General features: G+C 33.3%; 1 protein-coding gene across 1 annotated transcript; it reads left to right on the top strand.

Annotated features, from left to right (window-relative positions):
* Positions 1–1,709: 1,709 nt before the first annotated feature.
* On the top strand, positions 1,710–5,090 carry LOC143081005 (uncharacterized; the record flags this gene model as incomplete). Its single annotated transcript, XM_076257238.1, has 2 exons — positions 1,710–2,004; positions 4,906–5,090. Coding segments are annotated over 2 exons (480 nt in total), but the record flags the coding sequence as incomplete, so codon positions are not given.
* Between the last annotated feature and the right edge of the window lie 14,925 nt (positions 5,091–20,015).

Genomic DNA, 20,015 nt, shown 5'->3' on the forward strand with positions numbered 1-20,015 from the left:
ACAGACAACATCAGAAGGGCACCAATAGGTCTTCATTGCAGAGAGAAATTTCCGCACCCGGAGGCGTCCTTCAGCTGGCCCCTAAACAAATATATATTTTAGAGATAAGGAACGCCATACTAAACTCAAAGTATACACCAGAAACTAAAATTAAAAGTAATACAAGACTAACAAAGGCCAGAAGCTCCTGACTTGGGACAGGCGCAAAAATGCGGTGGGGTTAAACATGTTTATGAGATCACAACCCTCCCTCTATACCTGTAGCCAATGTATAAACGTTAACGCATAACAATACGCACATTAAAATTCAGTTCAACAGAAGTCCGAATCTGATGTCAGAAGATGTAACAAAAGAAAATAAAAAAAAATGACAATTATACATAAATAACAACAGACTACTAGCAGTTAACTAACATGTCAGCCACAGACTTAAACTGATTGAAAGAACATAACTCGTGTCATGCCAACAACTTGTTTTTAAATAAATGTGTTAAGTTCTGATGCAAAGACCTTATACGTTAATCAATATTAAAGCCAAAATATGCATTTTCTTTTTTCTTTAAATGTTCTATACCAAGTCGGGATAAGGCAGTTGTTATCATACAGTCGTTCAAATATACAATGTATGTTGGCGTTTGCTTTTTGTTCCGTTGTTTTCCTCTTACATTTGTATAGTTGGTGCGTTTACCCCGGTTTTAGTTTGTTATCGGGTTTTGTTTTTTTTAACCGAATTTTTGCTATTGAACAGCGATGCACTACTGTTGCTTTTAACTTAACAAACGCCAAAATATGATCTCTAACCCTTCAAAGCAGATACTTGCGTAACGTTATGTGTTTATGCTCCATTTATGGGCATTATGTTTTCTAGTCTGTGTGTCCGACCGTTCGTTCGTTCGTTCATCCTTCCGTTCTTTCATCTGTTCGTTCATCCGTCCATTCGTCCCGCTCCAGGTTAAATTTTATGGTCGAGGTAGTTTTTGATGAAGTTGAAGTACAATCAACTTGAAACTTAGTTAACATGTTCCCTATAAAATGCTCTCTCTAATTTAATCCCAAATTAGAAATTTTATCCATTTTCACGGTCCACTGAACATAGAAAATAAAAGTGCGGATGGGGCGTCCGTGTAATGGGACACATTCTTGTTTTTAATCTGGACAGTTTGGTTTCACTTAATAGGTCCTCCTGACAATATTGGAAGAGAATTTGTTGTATCTTTTATGGAAACTGATTATTATCTTGGTAATATACATGACATACCTCTTGAATTGTACGTAACAACAACAGAGAAACATAAGGTTCTTTTTAAAATAACATCACCAAAATGGACACAACCTGCGGTATCATCATATATTTCCGTCTCACCTGGACAAGTTGCCAGGGTTATTATAAGTGACGAGTTTCGTATGAGAGGAAGTTTGAAATCTTCTAAAGTACTTCTTGTCAAGTCAGAAGGCGATTTGGTAGTTTATGGAGGAAACAAAAATCACTATTCTAATGATTTGTTCTGTGGCATTCCAATAGATGCATTAGGAAATGAGTATTATGCTATGTGCTACGGACCAGCGTTTCTCAAAACACAACTTGGAGTTGCAGCTACACAGAACAACACTGTGGTTAAAGTAACGCTTCCCAATGCTCCAAATATTACAGTCACATATAATTCAAAGACTTATCACGGAGGCGAAGTCATTACTGTGAACTTAGATGATATGAAAACTTCCAACTACAAAGTATTGGTGATTTAACGGGTGCTCATATTGAAGGCACTCGCCCTATTGCGGCATACAGTGGTAATATTAAAACAAACATAGGAACGGGGAGATTTCAAGACCATCTGGTAGAACAGCTTACTCCAGTTGATACATGGGGGAGAAAATTCATGACAGCTCCAATTCCAAAAAGAACCGTTGGGGACTACTTTCGTATTGTAGCTAGTGAAGACAACACCGAAGTTAGAATTGCAGGTTTACCATCATTAATTTTGCAAAAGCGGGTGACTGGAAGCAAATTACACTTCCATCTAATTCATATAAGTCAATCAATGCCACAAAGCCTGTTTGCATAGCACAGTTTGTTTTAGGTCAAACAGTCATCAGTTATGAGACTGATGCGTCAATGATGATTATTCCACCATACCAATTGTTCAATTCCAAATATACCTTTGCTACTGCAGAATACTCACATCCGGAATATTTTCGATATCAACATGAAATTATGCTGATAATCGATTAAACTAAGAAAGACGGGCTACTTCTGGACGAAAAACCATTACCTAAGACAACAAAATGGAACCCGATTGAGAAAACTTGTATGGTTGGTACATATGTAGACATTCCAAGGGGATTCCATACTATTGTTCACAAAGATTCTTATACCATATTTGGAAGTTATCTGTATGGTCATGCCTACCATGAATCATATGCTCTTCCCACAGGAATGAGATTAGCAAAGATCAACGCGGTAAGATTTTTAACAAACGTGATTTGCAGGTTCTGCTTGTTTGTTTATTAGTTATATATTTTTATAAAACTGAGAATGGAAATGGGAAATGTGTCAAAGAGACAACAACAGCCGAAGGCCACCAATGGGTCTTCAATGCAGCCAGAAACTCCCGCATTCGGAGGAGTCCTTCAGCTGGCCCCTAAACAAATATGTTACTAGTTGAGTGATAATGGACGTCATACTAAACTCCGAATTATACAGAATTAACTAAAATAAAAAAGATTATACAAGACTACCAAATGCCAGACGCTTTTGACTCGGGACAGGTGCAAAAATGCGGCTGGGTTTAACATTTTTTTTTAGATCTCAACCCTCCTTTATACCTCTTGCCAATGTAGAAAAAACAAACGCACAACAATACGCAAAGAAAATTCAATTTAAGAGAAGTTCGAGTCCGATGTCATATAGGTAACAAAAGAAACGAAACGAAATAACAATAAAACATTAATTTATATATACATAACAATGTTGACTGTGGTTCCCCTATTTTGGACATTCTTAAATATTATCTTTGTTTGTTTTGTTCACACAATGGTGACATCACTGTTGATATAACGAGATTTTATGCTACTATCATACAAGTGAGAGGCTTAGCTGGCTATAAAACCAGGTATAAACCACCCCTTTCTACATAAAAACTGTCTGTACCAAATCAGGATATCACAGTTTTTATCAATTCGTTTGATGTTTGAGCTTTTGCTTTTGCTTTTTGATTACGGACTTTCCGTTTTGAATTTTCTTCTGAATTCTACTTTTTGTTATTTTACTTTTTATAGCACAAAATTCGTAGCATAGAACCTGTTATGTACATAAAACGTATATTATAACTGTGTAAACAGTAATTTGCAAATAAAGATAAACTATATCTGCCAGATGTCATTGTTACGCGTAAACAAGATGATACATAATTGTTATAGTATACTTTAGAAAAAAGTTGAACAACCTGTTACTTTTCAAATCAAAGACACATGATTTTATACTAGTACAATTGATATCCAATCATTTGAAATTATACTATTTTTACAGCCATGTACACCTACGAAATCAGTTGATGGTGATGGTTTAGACAATGACTGCGATGGTAAAATAGATGAAGAATTATGCACAACTGATAACAAAAAACAAGGCAAGCAGTTTACGATACAAATCAAACTTTTTCGTAGTGCGAATTGTATTCTTTTTGGAAAATTCGCTATAAATTTGAATGTGAATGATTAGACAATATTGAAAAGATAACTGATAAGAAGTTTTTGGTTAGTATTTTAATTTGTGAAGGCTCTTTATGTCACACCAATTTTAAGGAGTGACGATAGTGATCTCACTCACTCCGCATGTTTGATCATGTCCCAAGTCAGGAGCCCCTGAAGCTGGTAAGCCTTGTATGATTTCTAAATTTTAGCTCATTTATTTGTTTTGAGGTTAAGTATGACGTCAAATATCAATGAACTATTGTATACATTTTTGTTTAGGGGCCTACTGAAGCACTCCGCCTGTTGTAGGATTTTCTCGCTGCGTTGAAGACCCATTGGTTGCCTGCGGCTGTATTCTGCTATTTGATAGTGTTTTTGTCTCTTTGACACATGCTCCATTTTCATTCTCAATTTCATTCACTACAATTGTCTTTAACGTTTTGGTGTTGCACAGTTTTTTGTAGTTGGCATTAAAACAATAAGCTGAATATTCGGATATGTGTTAAATATATGCCAGGGCTTCAGTTATTTTCCTTCTAAAGTTGTATCCAAATAATAAGAAATACTTGCATGTTTGATTTGATATTTGTTAACGATGAGTTAATACACAGTGCAAAAGTAACAAGTGTAGGTTTATTTCTATGTGTACAGCACATACTCATTTCAAACTTTTTTGACAGTACAGATGATGATGGCGATGGAAGGTTTGATGAAGACTGTACCGATCCTATAACAGGTATTCAGATAATTCAGATAATTTCACGCAGTATTGTATTGTTCGCTTATTGAGACAACTCATAACACATGAAAAATTTTAAGTCGTTTTCGTTTAAAACATGTTAAAATAAAAACAGTTACAACCATTCTTACTTCTGACATAATTCCATTTGCAATTCCTATTCAGCTATTTAGCGAATTATCTAATTGTTGAGGGTTTAAGTAGCAAAAGATGGCATTTACTTCACTTGGGAATTTGAAGGGTTCCTGTTGTGTTTACTATACCTTAGTAATAAAAAAGCCACGCTGTTATTCGATGCTGTAAGATAGTGAATATAAAAAAGAAGATGTGGTATGATTGCCAATGAGACAACTATCCACAAAAGACCAAAATGACACAGACATTAACAACTATAGGTCACTGAATCTGTTTGACTTTTTCAAATCAAAAGACAAAATCAGCAGAATCCGTTATTTTCGTATTATTTTTTTTAGTTGATGGCTTTTGGGGTTCATGGGGTCCATGGTCTGGTTCGTGTTCAGTCACCTGTGGCAAAGGTGTGCAGTTTCGAAACAGAACATGTGATAATCCAGCTCCAACGTATAATGGAAAAAATTGTACGTGTAGCGGACACGATATTAGGCCTTGTAATACAAGAATGAATTGTCCTAGTGAGTAAACAAATATGGGTTTCAAATTTCTATTCAAATTTACTGCTATTCTTTTTAAACTATTAAACTTAAATAATTTGATTTATATTAGTTCATCCTACAACACAGTTTCTTTCAGATAACCTGTAAATAATCAATGTGTTAGTCCGGGAAAAGAGCGGCCAACGATACCAAAGTGACACTCAAACTTAGAAGTCTAAAATAAAATGACAATGCAATGGCAAAACAAAAACAGAAAAAAATACGAAAAGACAACATGAATTCAAAGACTCAGCAACACGAACCCCAATACATACCAGGGGTAATCTCAAGTTCTCCGACATGGTTATGACATCTTGCTTTACGTGTTGCACCTGTCGTGCTGCTCTTATAAATTCACACCCGATAATAAGTCAAATTCAGTTTTGACATTTGAAGAATATGTATTTCATAATAAGTAAGAAGCTAAGCTCCGATTAATAGAATGAAATTCAAAACAGAGTGGCTGTGGCCATTGATTGACACATTAAATTCATCCATTGACTGGGGCAATTTACGTCAACGTTTGTCTGTAACGACCACTGTTCACGACGAACCTACGATAGACATTTAAACTGTGGGGTCACCAAAGGTTTCTTAACGCCTTTAATTATAAAATAATTCGAAAAATTAATCAGGAATAACCTTTATGTTTTGATTTATATAATTGATATAAATCAAAACATCGTGTTATTTCTGATTAATTTTTCGAATTACTTTATTAAGGTATTGAGAACCTTTGTAGACCCCATAGTTTAAGTGTCTTTAAAAAGTACATAGTGAGCAGTGGTCGTTACATACAAACGTTCACCTAAATTGTCCCAGTCAATGGATAAATTTAATGTGTCAATCAATGGCCACAGCCACACTGTTTTGAATTTCATTCTAATACATCTTAGGTGAATAAGTTAGAAATGGGTTTCGTGGAGAACTTGGAAGTCCCGGAGAATGAGTTTCTCCGTGGCTTTCAACTTCATACTTTATTTGGCTTTCTAATTTTCCCGATTCGAGTGTTACTGATAGGTCTTTTGTAGACGAAACGTGCGTTTGATGTATAAAAAATATCTAATCATGGTTTATATGGAGAGGTATTTTTAGCATTTAGCAGATAGGGTTAACATATAACAAGCATAATTGAGGCAGTTAGCTATCAGATATTATTTGGCCTCTAAATGTGCAAAAAGGAAAATGATTAAAACAGTAAAATGGTTGATTTTATTTCTGATATTTGACAGACATATACCTTGTACTTTCTGAATGTTTGTGGCAGATATAATAATTTTAGATTTTCGAATTAAGTGGTCCAAAACGGGGTCCCATCTAACCTTCTCTACTATAAGAAACAATTTAAAACATTCATTGAACCTAGTATATAGGTTAATGTATGCAGCTTAAACGATAATGTGTATCGTCTTTCAAAGGAAAACCATATTATATTACAAACACAATTAAACAAAATTAATATAGTAAAGTTTATTTGCAAGTTGCTCTTCAATTTTGCTGAAGACGTATTAGTCCTGTCTTGCAACTTCTGGCTTTTTGTATTCATTTGAAATTAATTTGACGAAATAAGTACATATCATTTAAGTTCCCTCGACAACAACAAGCCTACCTGTTACTAAATGTGAAGACGCTACATACATACAGTGTACTGATAGCAATGTATGCAGTGATAAAAGTCTTAGACATTATTGTCCTGTAACTTGTGGTATGTGTGGTGAGTAAATTTGAATATTAATATACAAAATGTATATCTAGATAATTATGTTTTCTGATTAATTTATCACTGTAACAACGTTAACTTGGCAATGATCATTCAATAAGAATGTAAGCCAAGATTATTCAAAAACATTTTGGACATTGTTGCATTTTTTTTAAACTTCTTTTTGTTAAGACCTTTGAATTGAATAGTAATGTATATCAAAACTGCAAGTTTCCATTCTAGGATATAGCTTTTTAAGGTCATATTAAACATTTGACAGGTTAAAAATAATATTTACCTCCTTGAACCAATGCATGTTTATATCATAAACTTAGTCTTCTGTGCACGATTTTATCACAAACACAAACATATCGTATAATCTTCAACACTCTCTGTATGTTTGTTATGATGTGAAAATATGGCAGCTACTTAATTGTCGTGTTTTGAAGCCGTAGTTTATCGATTGTCTCCTTATAGTAAACAATCATCAAAGAAGCATGGTATTGAGCACGTCTTTCAATGCTTAATCTGTGCATTCATTTCAAATTCGCATTTGAAAAAAATAATACCAATATTTTTTTAAGTTCACACGACAACAACAAACCTACATGTTACTACATGTGAAGACGCTACATACATACAGTGTACTGATAGCCATGTATGCAGGGATCAAAGTCTTGGACAACATTGTCCTGTAACTTGTGGTCTGTGTGGTGAGTAAATTTGAATAGCAATATACAAAATTTACAATTAGATAAATATTATTTATCATCGTAACAACTTTAAACTTGGCAAATGTCACTCAACACGAACTGTAAGCCAAGATTATTCAAATGTATGTGGACATTATTAAATTTTCGATCAAACTGCTCTTTTTTGTTAACAACTTATCATTATCAACAGAAGCAACCTATCACGGAAAATGAAAGACATATCATTTATCAACTAATTGGTTATGTTTGATCACAACACGTTTGTGTTTGCATGAAAATGTCGTTGTTAAGAAAAAAACTTTAATGTTTTCAAATTTTAATGATTTTCCATCCCAGGAATACAGTCATATTGACTCTGCTGTATTTGGCAAAACTTATTGGAAATTAAGGTTCTAAACGCTCTTAAACTTTGTGCTTTCTTTTTGAGTCGAGCGCGACCGATGAATAGTGCGTATGGCGTACAAGATTCTAAAACTTGAATATATATGAAGAGTTTTATTCTTTATACATATGGTAGATAGGTGTTATATATTACCACCATGAATGAGCCGGTTTGCTTATCTATACTTTTAAATAAGAAGACATCATTTTGTGTATCGCTTGCAATGTTTTCCTTCCACTATACATTAATCATCATTCCTTTGTGTCCTATAGGTACCATGCATAGTTGCATTTGTCATCCTCGCTCATGGATATTTAATTTCGGTTATATTTAAATCATAGACAAGATTTCCGTTTAAAAATACATAGGATGCTGGTAAATTTACAAACAACCCTTAATTCCTAAACCTGATTACATGCAATGTTCTTGGTGCCTAACCTAAAGGAACCGATATCAAACATTCTTTCGGTCTCTGGAAGTGCTAAAATTCCGATTTCTTAGGACCCTTGGAACCGGTATATAATCATGTTGCATATAAGAAGTAATGCATGCAAGCCTTAGATTTGTTGAATACTTTGACATTGTCTTGGTCGTTATTTCTGAATTTTATCCCGAAGGCAAAAAAGGGTTAAAATTAACGAATATATGAAACGACTCCGGTCATGTGAAAATGATAACAAATCTATAGATATAGAAAAGTTTCCCACTAAAAAGTCTTGACTCCATTTCTGTAAAATATAACATTAATGTACACAAATTGCATTGTGACGTTGTCGATTTATACATTGTTATAGTAGTTGTGGTTTATTGGTTATTTTATTATGCTCTATCCAAATAACGTTACCACATATAAGCATTTATTTGCTTTCATAAAAATTAACACCTAGTTATTAAGTCGATTTCAGTAACATATGACGTTCAAGTGCACAAATCACATTGTTTGTTGAGTATTTTATGGCCATTGTTATATTATAGTTCGTTTCTGTGTTTGTTACATTTTAATGTTATGTTTCTGTTGTGTCGTAGTTCTCCTCTTATATTCCATGCGTTTCCCTCAGTTTTAGTTTGCAACCCGGATTTGTTATTTTTCTCAATCGATTTAAGAATTTCGAACAGCGGTATACAACTGTTGCCTTTTTTTCTTATCATGGCTCTATTCATAATTCCATTCTAATTTGCAAATACCACAATCGTATTTATAAATGTCACAATCATATTTGCATATATCAAAATTTTATTTTCGAATATCACATAATAATCAGATTTCATTAGTGGAATCCGTTTTGAGTGACTGAAATTGAAAAGGTTTACATAATTGATTATTCTGTCTTCTGCACACCAAAACAAAAAGCAACATGCTTCCTAAGAATTGTGCGTTAATCTTACTGCAAATAGTTGACCTTTGCGTTGACATTCTTTAGATTTACATCCAACATTTTGAACTGGTGAATAATTCAAATTATTATACTTCACGTTAAAATGCCATATTTTGATTGGCTAATACGAGGGTGTCATTTTACTCTATCACATAGCTGAGAGGGTGACAATTTTTTTGAATGTTACCCTCTCGTCTCAACCAATCAAAAATCGACAATTTAAAGGACAATGGATTGAATTTACATCAAGTAGTTGAATACAATGCTTAAGTTTTACGTTTTGGATCAAATTTTATTATTTTACTGTCAAAATAAATAAAAAACAAACATCTTGTTGTTTATTTCTAATACTCGTAACGTTGTTATGTACGTGACGTCATAGAAAATCCTTTTGAAATAAAATTTTATCTGTAAAAGACAAAAATGGTAGGACGTTCAGTATAATAAATTAAATAACACATAGCTGAAAGGGTGATAGAGCAGATTGGTACCCCTTGAAAAAGCATTGTCAACCTTGGCTTCGCCGCGGTTGACAATGTTTTCTCGGGGTACCAATCTGCTCTATCACCCTCTCAGCTATGTGTTATTTATATAATGTTATATTGACATCAGTTCATGTTAACAATACTTTTGATACCATTCCTATAATTTTCCACTCCTAAAATATTTTACAAAAATTCATCTTTCAGCAGCTAATGAACAGTGAACATACTTTCAACCACGCTCTGAATGTCGTCGATTTCGTGGGTGTGTTCTAGTAGCTATTGTTTAACACCTGAAAGTGCCAAAAAAGTTAACTATTTGTTTTAAACCAGTATTATGATTCAGATTTTTGTTAATTTTATATCTGATATTTTACAAACGGCTGTGCTCTTTGCTTCGTATGTTATCTCTTTTAAACTTTTCCCAGAATTCTAAATATGTTTTTACTTTCTCTATGTTATTTGGCAGATTTATAATGATTTTAGATTTTCGTATTCAGTGGGCCAACACGTGGTCGTTCGTACCTTCTCTTATAGGAAACAATATAAGGCATTCATTAGACTATTTTCCATATGCTTGTACAGAGATTACTAGGTTTTTTTTACCTGCTTGTTTTATTTGTACAAATATTTTCCCAAGAATTGAACCTAAGATTGACATCTGAAATAGATAGGCGGGGCTTCAGCTTGTATACATTAAACTTATCAATGTTATATTATGCTACGCACATTATACAACTTGAAACCCCGACTATCCATTAGTTGTCAATCTTAATTACAATGCTTATGCAAACATTTTTACTAACAAAACCAGCAATCTGGCAAACCTTTAAACTACAAACATAAGGAAAATAGCTCAAGAGCTACATGTATGATATCTGTTGTGTAGGCAATTTGGACGATAGTGTGTATTTACCTAGCAGGTAAGACGGATGACTTCACGAACATAAGATTAGGAATATATCAAATTAATAATCAACTTTTCATTTGTAAGCTTCTGTTCATTTTTTACCAAGTAATCTTAGGTCTGTCGTTCATTGCTTAACTTGTTGTATTCATTTAAATTTAATATTTGAAAACAAAGTACCTATTAATTTAAGTTCCCACAACATGCACAACAACAACAAACCTTCCAGTTTCTAAATGTGAAGATGATACATCCGTACAGTACACTGAAAGCCGTGTTTGCACTAATAAAATTCTTAGACAACATTGTCCTGTTACGTGTGGTCTTTGTGGTGAGTATAATTTAATAGATAAAAAGATAAAGTAACAATACAAGATCAAATATTTCCTGCAATTATGTATCATCAGAACAAAAACTAATGCCAATTTTCATTTGTTTTCAGTTCTTCTAATCTGTACACAGGGGTTTGTTACAATTGCCGGGTTTACTATCAATACGAACCCCTAAACAAACACAAGGTAGGAAGCTCATTTGCGACAGTGCTTCAAATTATTGTTGTAAAATTATTCTAAGACTTTCACTTACTTTGTGACCTGAATAAATCTGTTCCCACTTGAATTATCTCTTCAATGACTTATGTGTATTACCTTAAGTAACCTCTATAACTATTGTAATCCTTTAAACAAACTCAAAATTTCTGAAATAGAACGAATCGAGGCCCTACATTTGAAAATGAAAGTACTAAAGCGATGTAAAAGATGTGTTTAACTTGTGTATCTATTATATGTATATAATTTAAGTTCAAACAACCAGGATCCCTGATATTCCTTGTGGAGATGTTACATACGTACAATGCACTGATATACATGTCTGCAGTAATTCAGCCCTTCGCCAACTTTGTCCTGTAACATGTGGTTTATGTGGTGAGTAGAATAAAAAAAAATCTACAAAAGTAACAAGCACTTTCCATTAAACCAATGGATCCTGCAATGCTATATGGTGAGAAAAAAAAATAGTAATGAAAAAGTAACAAATTGAATTTGTTTGATTTATTCGGAAAACATTTGCTCGCCAATAAATGTTGCATCATATATATATATAATAGATAATGACTTTTTTGTATACATGATATTTTATTTCAAAGCATACATTTAAAACTGAACCAAATTATTAAAACTAACAATTGTCATATTTGAATAATAATCGAATATTATACATGTATTACACAAGTAATCAGCCAGTAATACATGTACATTGTATAAAGAAATAGCATATATGTGCAAAATATATTTCTGAAAAGGGAGGAACATGACAACCAAACAAAAATATATCGAACAGAGAAAAGTGGCGCGAACAACGAATTGAAAAGAGAGAGAAAATAAATCATATTATGGGATCAATTTCTGTCAAGACGTTTTGATTATTTTATATTCAATTGAACTGATTAAATATATTGTACCATTTAAATTTTCCGCAAAAAATAATCGTCAAAATTTAAAGTTTTGAATTTTCAAATCACATACGGAGTTTTCATATTTTTGCGGATTAGGTGTAATACCGTCATTGGTTTTCACCTAATAGTTTTTTTTTCCAAAAAATTTGCATAATTTATCTTTGTTTAAATAAAGAAATACTTGATGTTAGTACAGTACTATTGAAAAAAATTCACATAATGTTTCATTACAAATTCCAAATCAAGCCTCATCATAATAGTGTGGACAAATAAAAGATCAAATTTCTTCTTATCTGCCAACAAACAGTTGAATATGATACAAAAGAGGATAAATACCAGTAATAATATTAAAAAAAAAAGATGTGGTATGATTGCCAATGAGACAAATCTCCACAAGAGACCAGATTACACAGAAATTAACTATCAAAATTAATCGTACGGCTGAACATATTTGTCTCACTTTTGGTCCCTTTTTCGTATCCAACCAGATGTAACGTACTATGATTTGGTGGTATTACACCTGCCAACGTGTATACAGAGCTTTCAAATAAATTAAGTGTCGAGTCTTCAATGGCCCAAACGCGATCAGATGTATGTGTTTTCTAATAGTGTACTATTCTCGAATGTGAAGTATTTTATTGTTTTGATCTGTATGGCGGATGATAGAATACATGTTTACATAGCAATTAATGGGAAATAATTCTGTAGACGAACAAGGACTGACTTGTCCGTTTACAGTTCATGCAATCACCATACCTTGAAAATTTGGAATGAATTCGTGATATAAGAACATTGGAAAACTTCTGATGCCTTTAATATATCTTTTACTCCTAGAATTAACTGCAACAGATACACACGAGACTTAAATATATGGGTAGCCAAAAACAAATACATGGGCAAAACCTGCCAAAAAATACAATGGTAATGAGACAATGCTTTTGCTTCTTTTTTCTTTCTTATGATTGATTTTTTAAGTGCTGCATCTTTATCTTTTTCAGCAACAACGACCACAAAAGTTTCAACTAATTGGATTCACATTTTGGGGAAATAGTTTCACCTAATCTTCTACTTCGGTGTAAATCACTTGATAAAAGTAATAAATGTTTCATTGAGCTTTTGATTCTGCCATTTGGTTAGAGATTTTCCGTTTTGAATATTTCTCGGAGTTCAGTATTTTTATGATTTTACTTTTCAGTAATTATATTTAAAATGACTTGTAAGTTATATGAAGAGGTATATATAAACACTTGCCTTGTGGTGAAGACTGAAAGTTGACCTTTTTTTTATTATTATTTGTTGTTCGTTGGAGGTGGAGGTCTTTTTTATTGTTTATATGTCATCAGTTAGAAAAACGTAGGGTGTACACCATATAATACATTACATTACTGATACATAGATTTGACTTTATGTTAACTTCTGTTGCATCATCTTCTGTTAACTTTTAAACATGTTCCTCATTTGATGTCTGATAACGATAATTCCTGCTCCATTTTCGTTTAATAAATAAATCTCCGAAATATGGTTGAAATATGTTTTGAACAAACATCCAATAAATTCAAATTCATGAATGCATCATTTATATAAAGTTACATTTGAGTACGCCAGCTACAAAATGGATCCACTAAAATCATTTGTTCTACAATATTTTTAAATAAAATAAAACCTCTATATGGACGTGCTGGTTCCATGGTGTTTTTCTTGGTTTCTCTTCGCCAGAACCGCTCAACCAACAACATTTGAAAGCAAAAGATGTATCATTACGCAAGAACGTGAAAAGCGAGGACCGAAGTGACATCAAAACAAGAGCCAAAAACTGAAAATGAAATTTCGTCTAAGGCAGTTGAAATTCTTGGTTATAAATAATTCATATCATGAGAAATATCTGTTACTAATCATGTCAGTACCACGGTGTAACATCACAAAGGATACACCTGATGTATACGACAATACAGAATTAGACTATTTGAAATTACATGACCAACACTACGGGTGCCACATGCGGAGCAGGATCTGCCTACCCTTCCGGAGAACCTGAGATCAACCCCAGGTTTTGGTGGGGTACGTGTTGCTTAGTCTTTAGTTTTCTATTTTGTGTCTTGTGTACTATTATTTGTCTTTTTTTTAGCCACGAGGTTGTCAGTTTATTTTCAATCTATGAGTTTGAATGTCTTTCTGTATATTTCGCCCCTCCTTTGTGGCGTTGATCATGTCATTGTGACAGACAGTTCGTGGTTCTGTTTTGCTGTTTTTGTGTTCTGTCTTAGGTTGTTTTACGTGTTCGTTTTTTTATTCTGTGATTAGCATGTTCATATCTACTTTTATATTGGGTTTTTTTTTTTGTGTATTTCTCTGTCCTGAATGTTCTTGCATTTTTTTGTACTGTATTTCCTGTCATGTAATGTTGTTATTTGAGCACTATATTCAACATGGCCACAAAAGTGCAAGGTTTGGCTAGCCACAAAACCAAATTCAACCAATTATTTTTTTCTTAAAATGTTCTATACCAAGTCAGGAAAATGGCAGTTGTTATCTTATAGTTCGCTTCTGTGCGTGTTGCATTGTCGTTTGTTGTTTTGTTGCACTTCAGTGTTTCTGTTGTTTCGGTGTTTTCCGGTTATAGATATGTTACCCGGATTTGTTTTCTCTAAATCGATTTAGGACTTTCGAACAGCGGTATACTACAGTTGCCTTAATTTAGCCAGATTCGAAACATCTTTTTTTTTTGGTGATGAGAATAAAGATATGTAATATTTGGTCTTGAAAACCCCTTCAACATTCTTATTAATTTGATTTTTTTTTTTTTTTTTGTCGATGTGTTTTGATTTCAGTTTAAGTGTTGACTACTATAAACCTGGTAGACACGCACTTCTGGTAGCACTAAATTTTGAAATCTGGCATATTTTACTGGTGACACACGTGGAGCAGGATCTGCCTAACCTTCTGGCGCACCCGAGATCACCCCCAGCTAGGTTGTTGTGGTTCGTGCTGATCAGTCTATTTTGTGTTTTGTGTATCATTGTTTGTCTGTAGGTCTTTTGTTTTATCAATGACGTTGTCAGTTGATTTTTTACTTGTAATAAAAATAAGAAAAGGTGGCATGAGTGCCGATGAGACAACCCTCCATCCAAGTCATAATGTGTACAAATGTCCCTCTTATATCTCTCGCTTCTCCGCACTATAAGCTATTGAGTATACCCATTTTAAAGTCGTAGGTTTGACTTGGTCGGAAGTTCAATTTATTTGTAATTTGGTTTTAGCACGAAGGTTTAAATTTTGCGCGCTCCCGCTTGGTCTTGCAGACCCCAAATACCCAGTCTCGTTTCAGTTTGAACCATCCTTTCTCAGTAACTTGCTCATGGCTGCACGCTTTCTTTTGTGGATGTTGCAACATTATAGCGGATGCTGCGTCCAGGCTGCATGAGGAAGGCCACTTGCAAGACTGTATGATATCTTAACAAGTTATAGTTATATTCCTTTTAGTGCAGAAGAACTGTTGATACACGTGTCTTATGCATTTTCTATTTGTAGATGGTGCAAGCCGGCCATTAGACTTGGAAATAACTGTAGGACGCTTGTAAAGCAAGAGGTGGGCTGAATCAACATCAGGAACTTATCGTACGCATTTGAAGACGTACGTTCAGTTTTGTGAAGAGTATGAGTTTAAAGCGGTGCCTTGTGATGAAAAAACAACTGAGTTTTACGTGGCTTATTTAGTGGATAAAAAACACTTGGCTTATAGTTCCATACGTTCTAATATTAACATTATATCTATTTTGCATAAATGCACAACTTGCAAGATCCTATTTCAAATTCGTGGAATATAAAACACTTGTTTACTGGTGTTGAACGAAAATTAGGTACAAACCAATCTTGTAAAGCGCCAATTACACCCGAACGTTTATTGAGTATGAAAAAAGTACTTGATATGTCAAACCATAATAACATTGTATTTTGGGCGGCTTGTCTGATAGGGTGTTTTGGTTTCTTACGACCCAATAATTTTCTAGTTAAAGGAACTTTTAATCAAGAGTTCAACTTGCGCAGAATAGATGTCTTGCCTTGCAGCTGGGGTATGCTTTTACGTCTTAAAGTCATCAAAACCTTTCAGTTTCGTTCCAAGCCAATAGACGTAGTGCTGCCTCATTTGTATAGTCACCCACTGTGCCCTGTTACAGCCATGTCTAAGGTGCTTGCCTTGGTAGGAGAACCATTGGATCCCCTTTTTCGGTTATCAGATACTTCATGTTTGACATAAACAGTTTTCCTGAATGCCTTTCGTTTTACATTACAACTAATGAAGTTGGACCACCTTAGTTATGGAGGCCATTCTTTTCGCCGAGGCGCGCCGACATGGGGTAGCAAAGTGGGCCTTTCAGACGATGACATAAAATTGTTAGGTTATTGGTCAAGTGATTGTTTTTCTCGGTACATGGATTGTGATATGGATAAACGTCTGAAAGCCATCTCTACCTTCAGTACCCTTTTACCACGTTAATTTCCCCCTATTTGGGTTTGGGACTTTATATTACTTCAATGCTTGTCATAAGATTGATAAGTGGTCTAAGAATACCATTTTCAATGATCGTAATGGAATTGGTTGATAAATGCATTGCTCATAACTTTTGTTAAGTGCAAATCAAGAAATAACATGGTACAAACATAGAATTATCAAATATAAATAAAAGCATAAAGAAACAAAGATTTCTAAAATTTTACATTCAAAATGTTTTTGTATCATGATATTGACATTACATGAATATTTGATGTCGAGTTGTCTTCCTTTTACCAAACAAAATTGTGACAATACCAGAGTGTCATGTACTATATAATATAAACTTTACTTGATTTTGAAATGTAACATTTAATTCAACATGCAAATTTACAATTTTGACAAAATGATATATATGTTTGGTTATGATTTCGCTACATTTTTGTGGCATTTATAAAAAACTTATCGACAAAGACTTTTTTCATTATTTACTGCTACTAAATCAAATGCTTGTCAATTCGGAAAATATGTAAATTGTGGAATTTATTGACCACCTGTTCCTACAGTGACTAAAAATGAAAAGGGGTATGACCATCTCCCTTGCTCTTACTTCCCTCACTAAGTCAACAACGTTAAGCAATATCACGAAAACTACTTAATTCTTGGTTGCTTAACATCCAGTGGCAAATATTTCATACATGTTCAGGACAAGAACAAATTAACAATATACTGCGGGATTAACAGTCCACCAGCAGTTATTTAAATGAATGACCCGGAGCAAGAAAAGGAAAACATCTCTTTATACAAGAAAGGTGAAAGATACCACAGGGACATTCAAACTCCTAGTCGAAAATAAACTGACAACGCCATGGCTGATAACAGAAAAGACAATCAAATAACAGTATATAGTAAACTAAAAACTGAGCAATACAAACCCCGACGATCCATCAACAGTGGTGAAACATACATTGTATGATCGTTACCACTTCTAAGGATGAAACAACCTGAGGCAAAGCTTACATTAAATATTCTAATTTATACCGGTTTGGTTTTGTGGTTTCCTATATATTCATACACGGTAACCTCATTTATGACCTGTGGTGATATTGTTCAATCAGACGCGGTAGACATTTTACGCGTTATTTAGATGTTTTTTACATATTGTTTTTTGTTATTTTTACAGTTTTAAATTATTAATTTATATCGAGAGGGAACAACACAAATCGGCACCAGAAAAACACAACTGTTATATCTAACATTATATGTTGAAAATCATTCAGAAATGTAAACCACCCCCGCCATATTCTGTACGTGTCTGTCCAAAATCATGAACTTGTTATTTAGAGGTTGTTGTTTGTTGATTATATCATATTTGTTTTCGCTTATTGTGTTGTTTTACATTTGTCATGTGCAGGGCTATTAATGCCTACTATATATACGGCATGGGTTTTCCTCATTGTTGAATGCCGTACGGTGACATATAGTTTATAACTTCTACGTAAATTTTCTCTGGTTGAGAGTTTAAAAAGATTTCATAGGTACATTTTTTTGTTATCATACCATATTTTTTTTATATAAGATCTGATTTGCAGTGCATCACTTTCAATTACTAATTCAAAACAATGACCCTCCCAGAGTGCGAGTTATTTCTTGTATTTGTACATTTTCGAACTTTTAATTTCACTTACATCTGTTTAATTATTTTATAAAAAGAGGAGAGGATACTAAAATTGAAAAGGCAACATCAGCCTTATAAAATAGACAACACTATCACGCCCAAAAAAGATGGACGACGACAAACAGACAGAGAACAATACACATAATACTTCTGATTGTATTATTCAGTAAAAAGAATTCCAACAACTTGTCTGGCCTAGTTCGTGTTCAAATGTAAAACAAAATCTATCATACATGAAGGGGTATCGAAACTTTTTGTTCAAGACAGGATTTTGCAATTCTAACGTTTCACAAGAGCTAGTGTTTTTACGTTTTTCGCAAACAGCTATAGTAATATAGACATTTATGTTTTAAAATGTATTTTGCAGTATTGTATAATTTGTATTCCATTTTTTTTTATACATATATTCCGTTGTTTGAATTAGTTTGTTTTATTCCTCTTAGAAGAATACAATATTTCACCTTCATTTTCAGTTTTAAATCTGTAACACTCGAGATAACTGAACGTGCTTAAGTTGTTATGAAGTTTAATATATCTGCTCTTAATTGGCAATAAAAATGCGAACATGCTCCAGAGACATGTCTATCGAATTTGTCCTGGGATCTGTCCTAAGACCTATCTTAGGAAAAAGCTCAGATGATGTTAGGGCAGACTTACGTCATGCATGTTTCAGAATGCACATCGACGCTATTTTAGGAGTATCTTAGCTAGGATGTCACGGCTGACCACTATTCTTAGCGCTATCGTAAAGAAATTAGGATATTTAAAATTAAAAGTATTTAAAAGAATACATCAAATATAACCAATAGAAATAATTGTAATATAACATATTAGAATTAGTATACCTAGTTAGGAAATGAACTAATCATAAATCTCTAAATCTCTTCGATAAGCAGGCCCCTGATAAACTTGAAGATGGACATTTGCTATCCGAGATATAATTATTGTATTATTTGTTAATGTATTGTCATATTTCATGTACATGTGCATTTGTTCTTATATATACATACATGAATATTTCATTTTTAATTAATGCTGTTTATCCTTGAATCATGAAATATTTACCGCTGGACGTAAGACTAATCATTGTCATTATTAGGATCAGATCTCTTACTTGTTTTGAATATGTGTTGGCTAATACTTACTGAATATACATGTACATGTATATATATAGACGTACAGTAAATTATTTATTTTTTATTTTTTTCTCGAAACCAAAAAGGAAACAGATTAATTTTGAGGTTTAACATATATTATATGTCTCTGAGAAACTAAAATAAAAGTGTGTTTAAAAAATAAATGAAATGTTTCGACTCAGTTTGAAGGTTTCAGGCGAAAATACGATTTAATTTACCTATAATTACTTTATTATGAAGTCAAAACACTAATTTCGTTCCATTCTAAACCTCAGTTAATTTGTATCAAATCAAACGGCAATAAATATTTAATTGTTAGATTTAAATACAAACTTTCAGTCATTTTGTATACAACTGAGTAAATCAATTGATCCCAAATTAGTACATATCTTGGAGGTGTTAGTTCTAAACATTTATCTATTGATATCTATATCCTATTGAAAATATCTCTGTCGGTATGTATACACTTAGTATAAAAGTGATCCGTATATAAATATCAATGGCTCTTATGAACTAATGGCGTCTTATTTACTATGAATGATCTTTTATTTCCTGACCCATGCGAGAGACCTGTCATTTTAGGACGAATGATCGCGT

The sequence above is a fragment of the Mytilus galloprovincialis genome, chromosome 6 (assembly GCF_965363235.1).
Source record: "Mytilus galloprovincialis chromosome 6, xbMytGall1.hap1.1, whole genome shotgun sequence".
In the NCBI taxonomy this organism is placed as follows: Eukaryota; Metazoa; Mollusca; class Bivalvia; order Mytilida; family Mytilidae; genus Mytilus; species Mytilus galloprovincialis.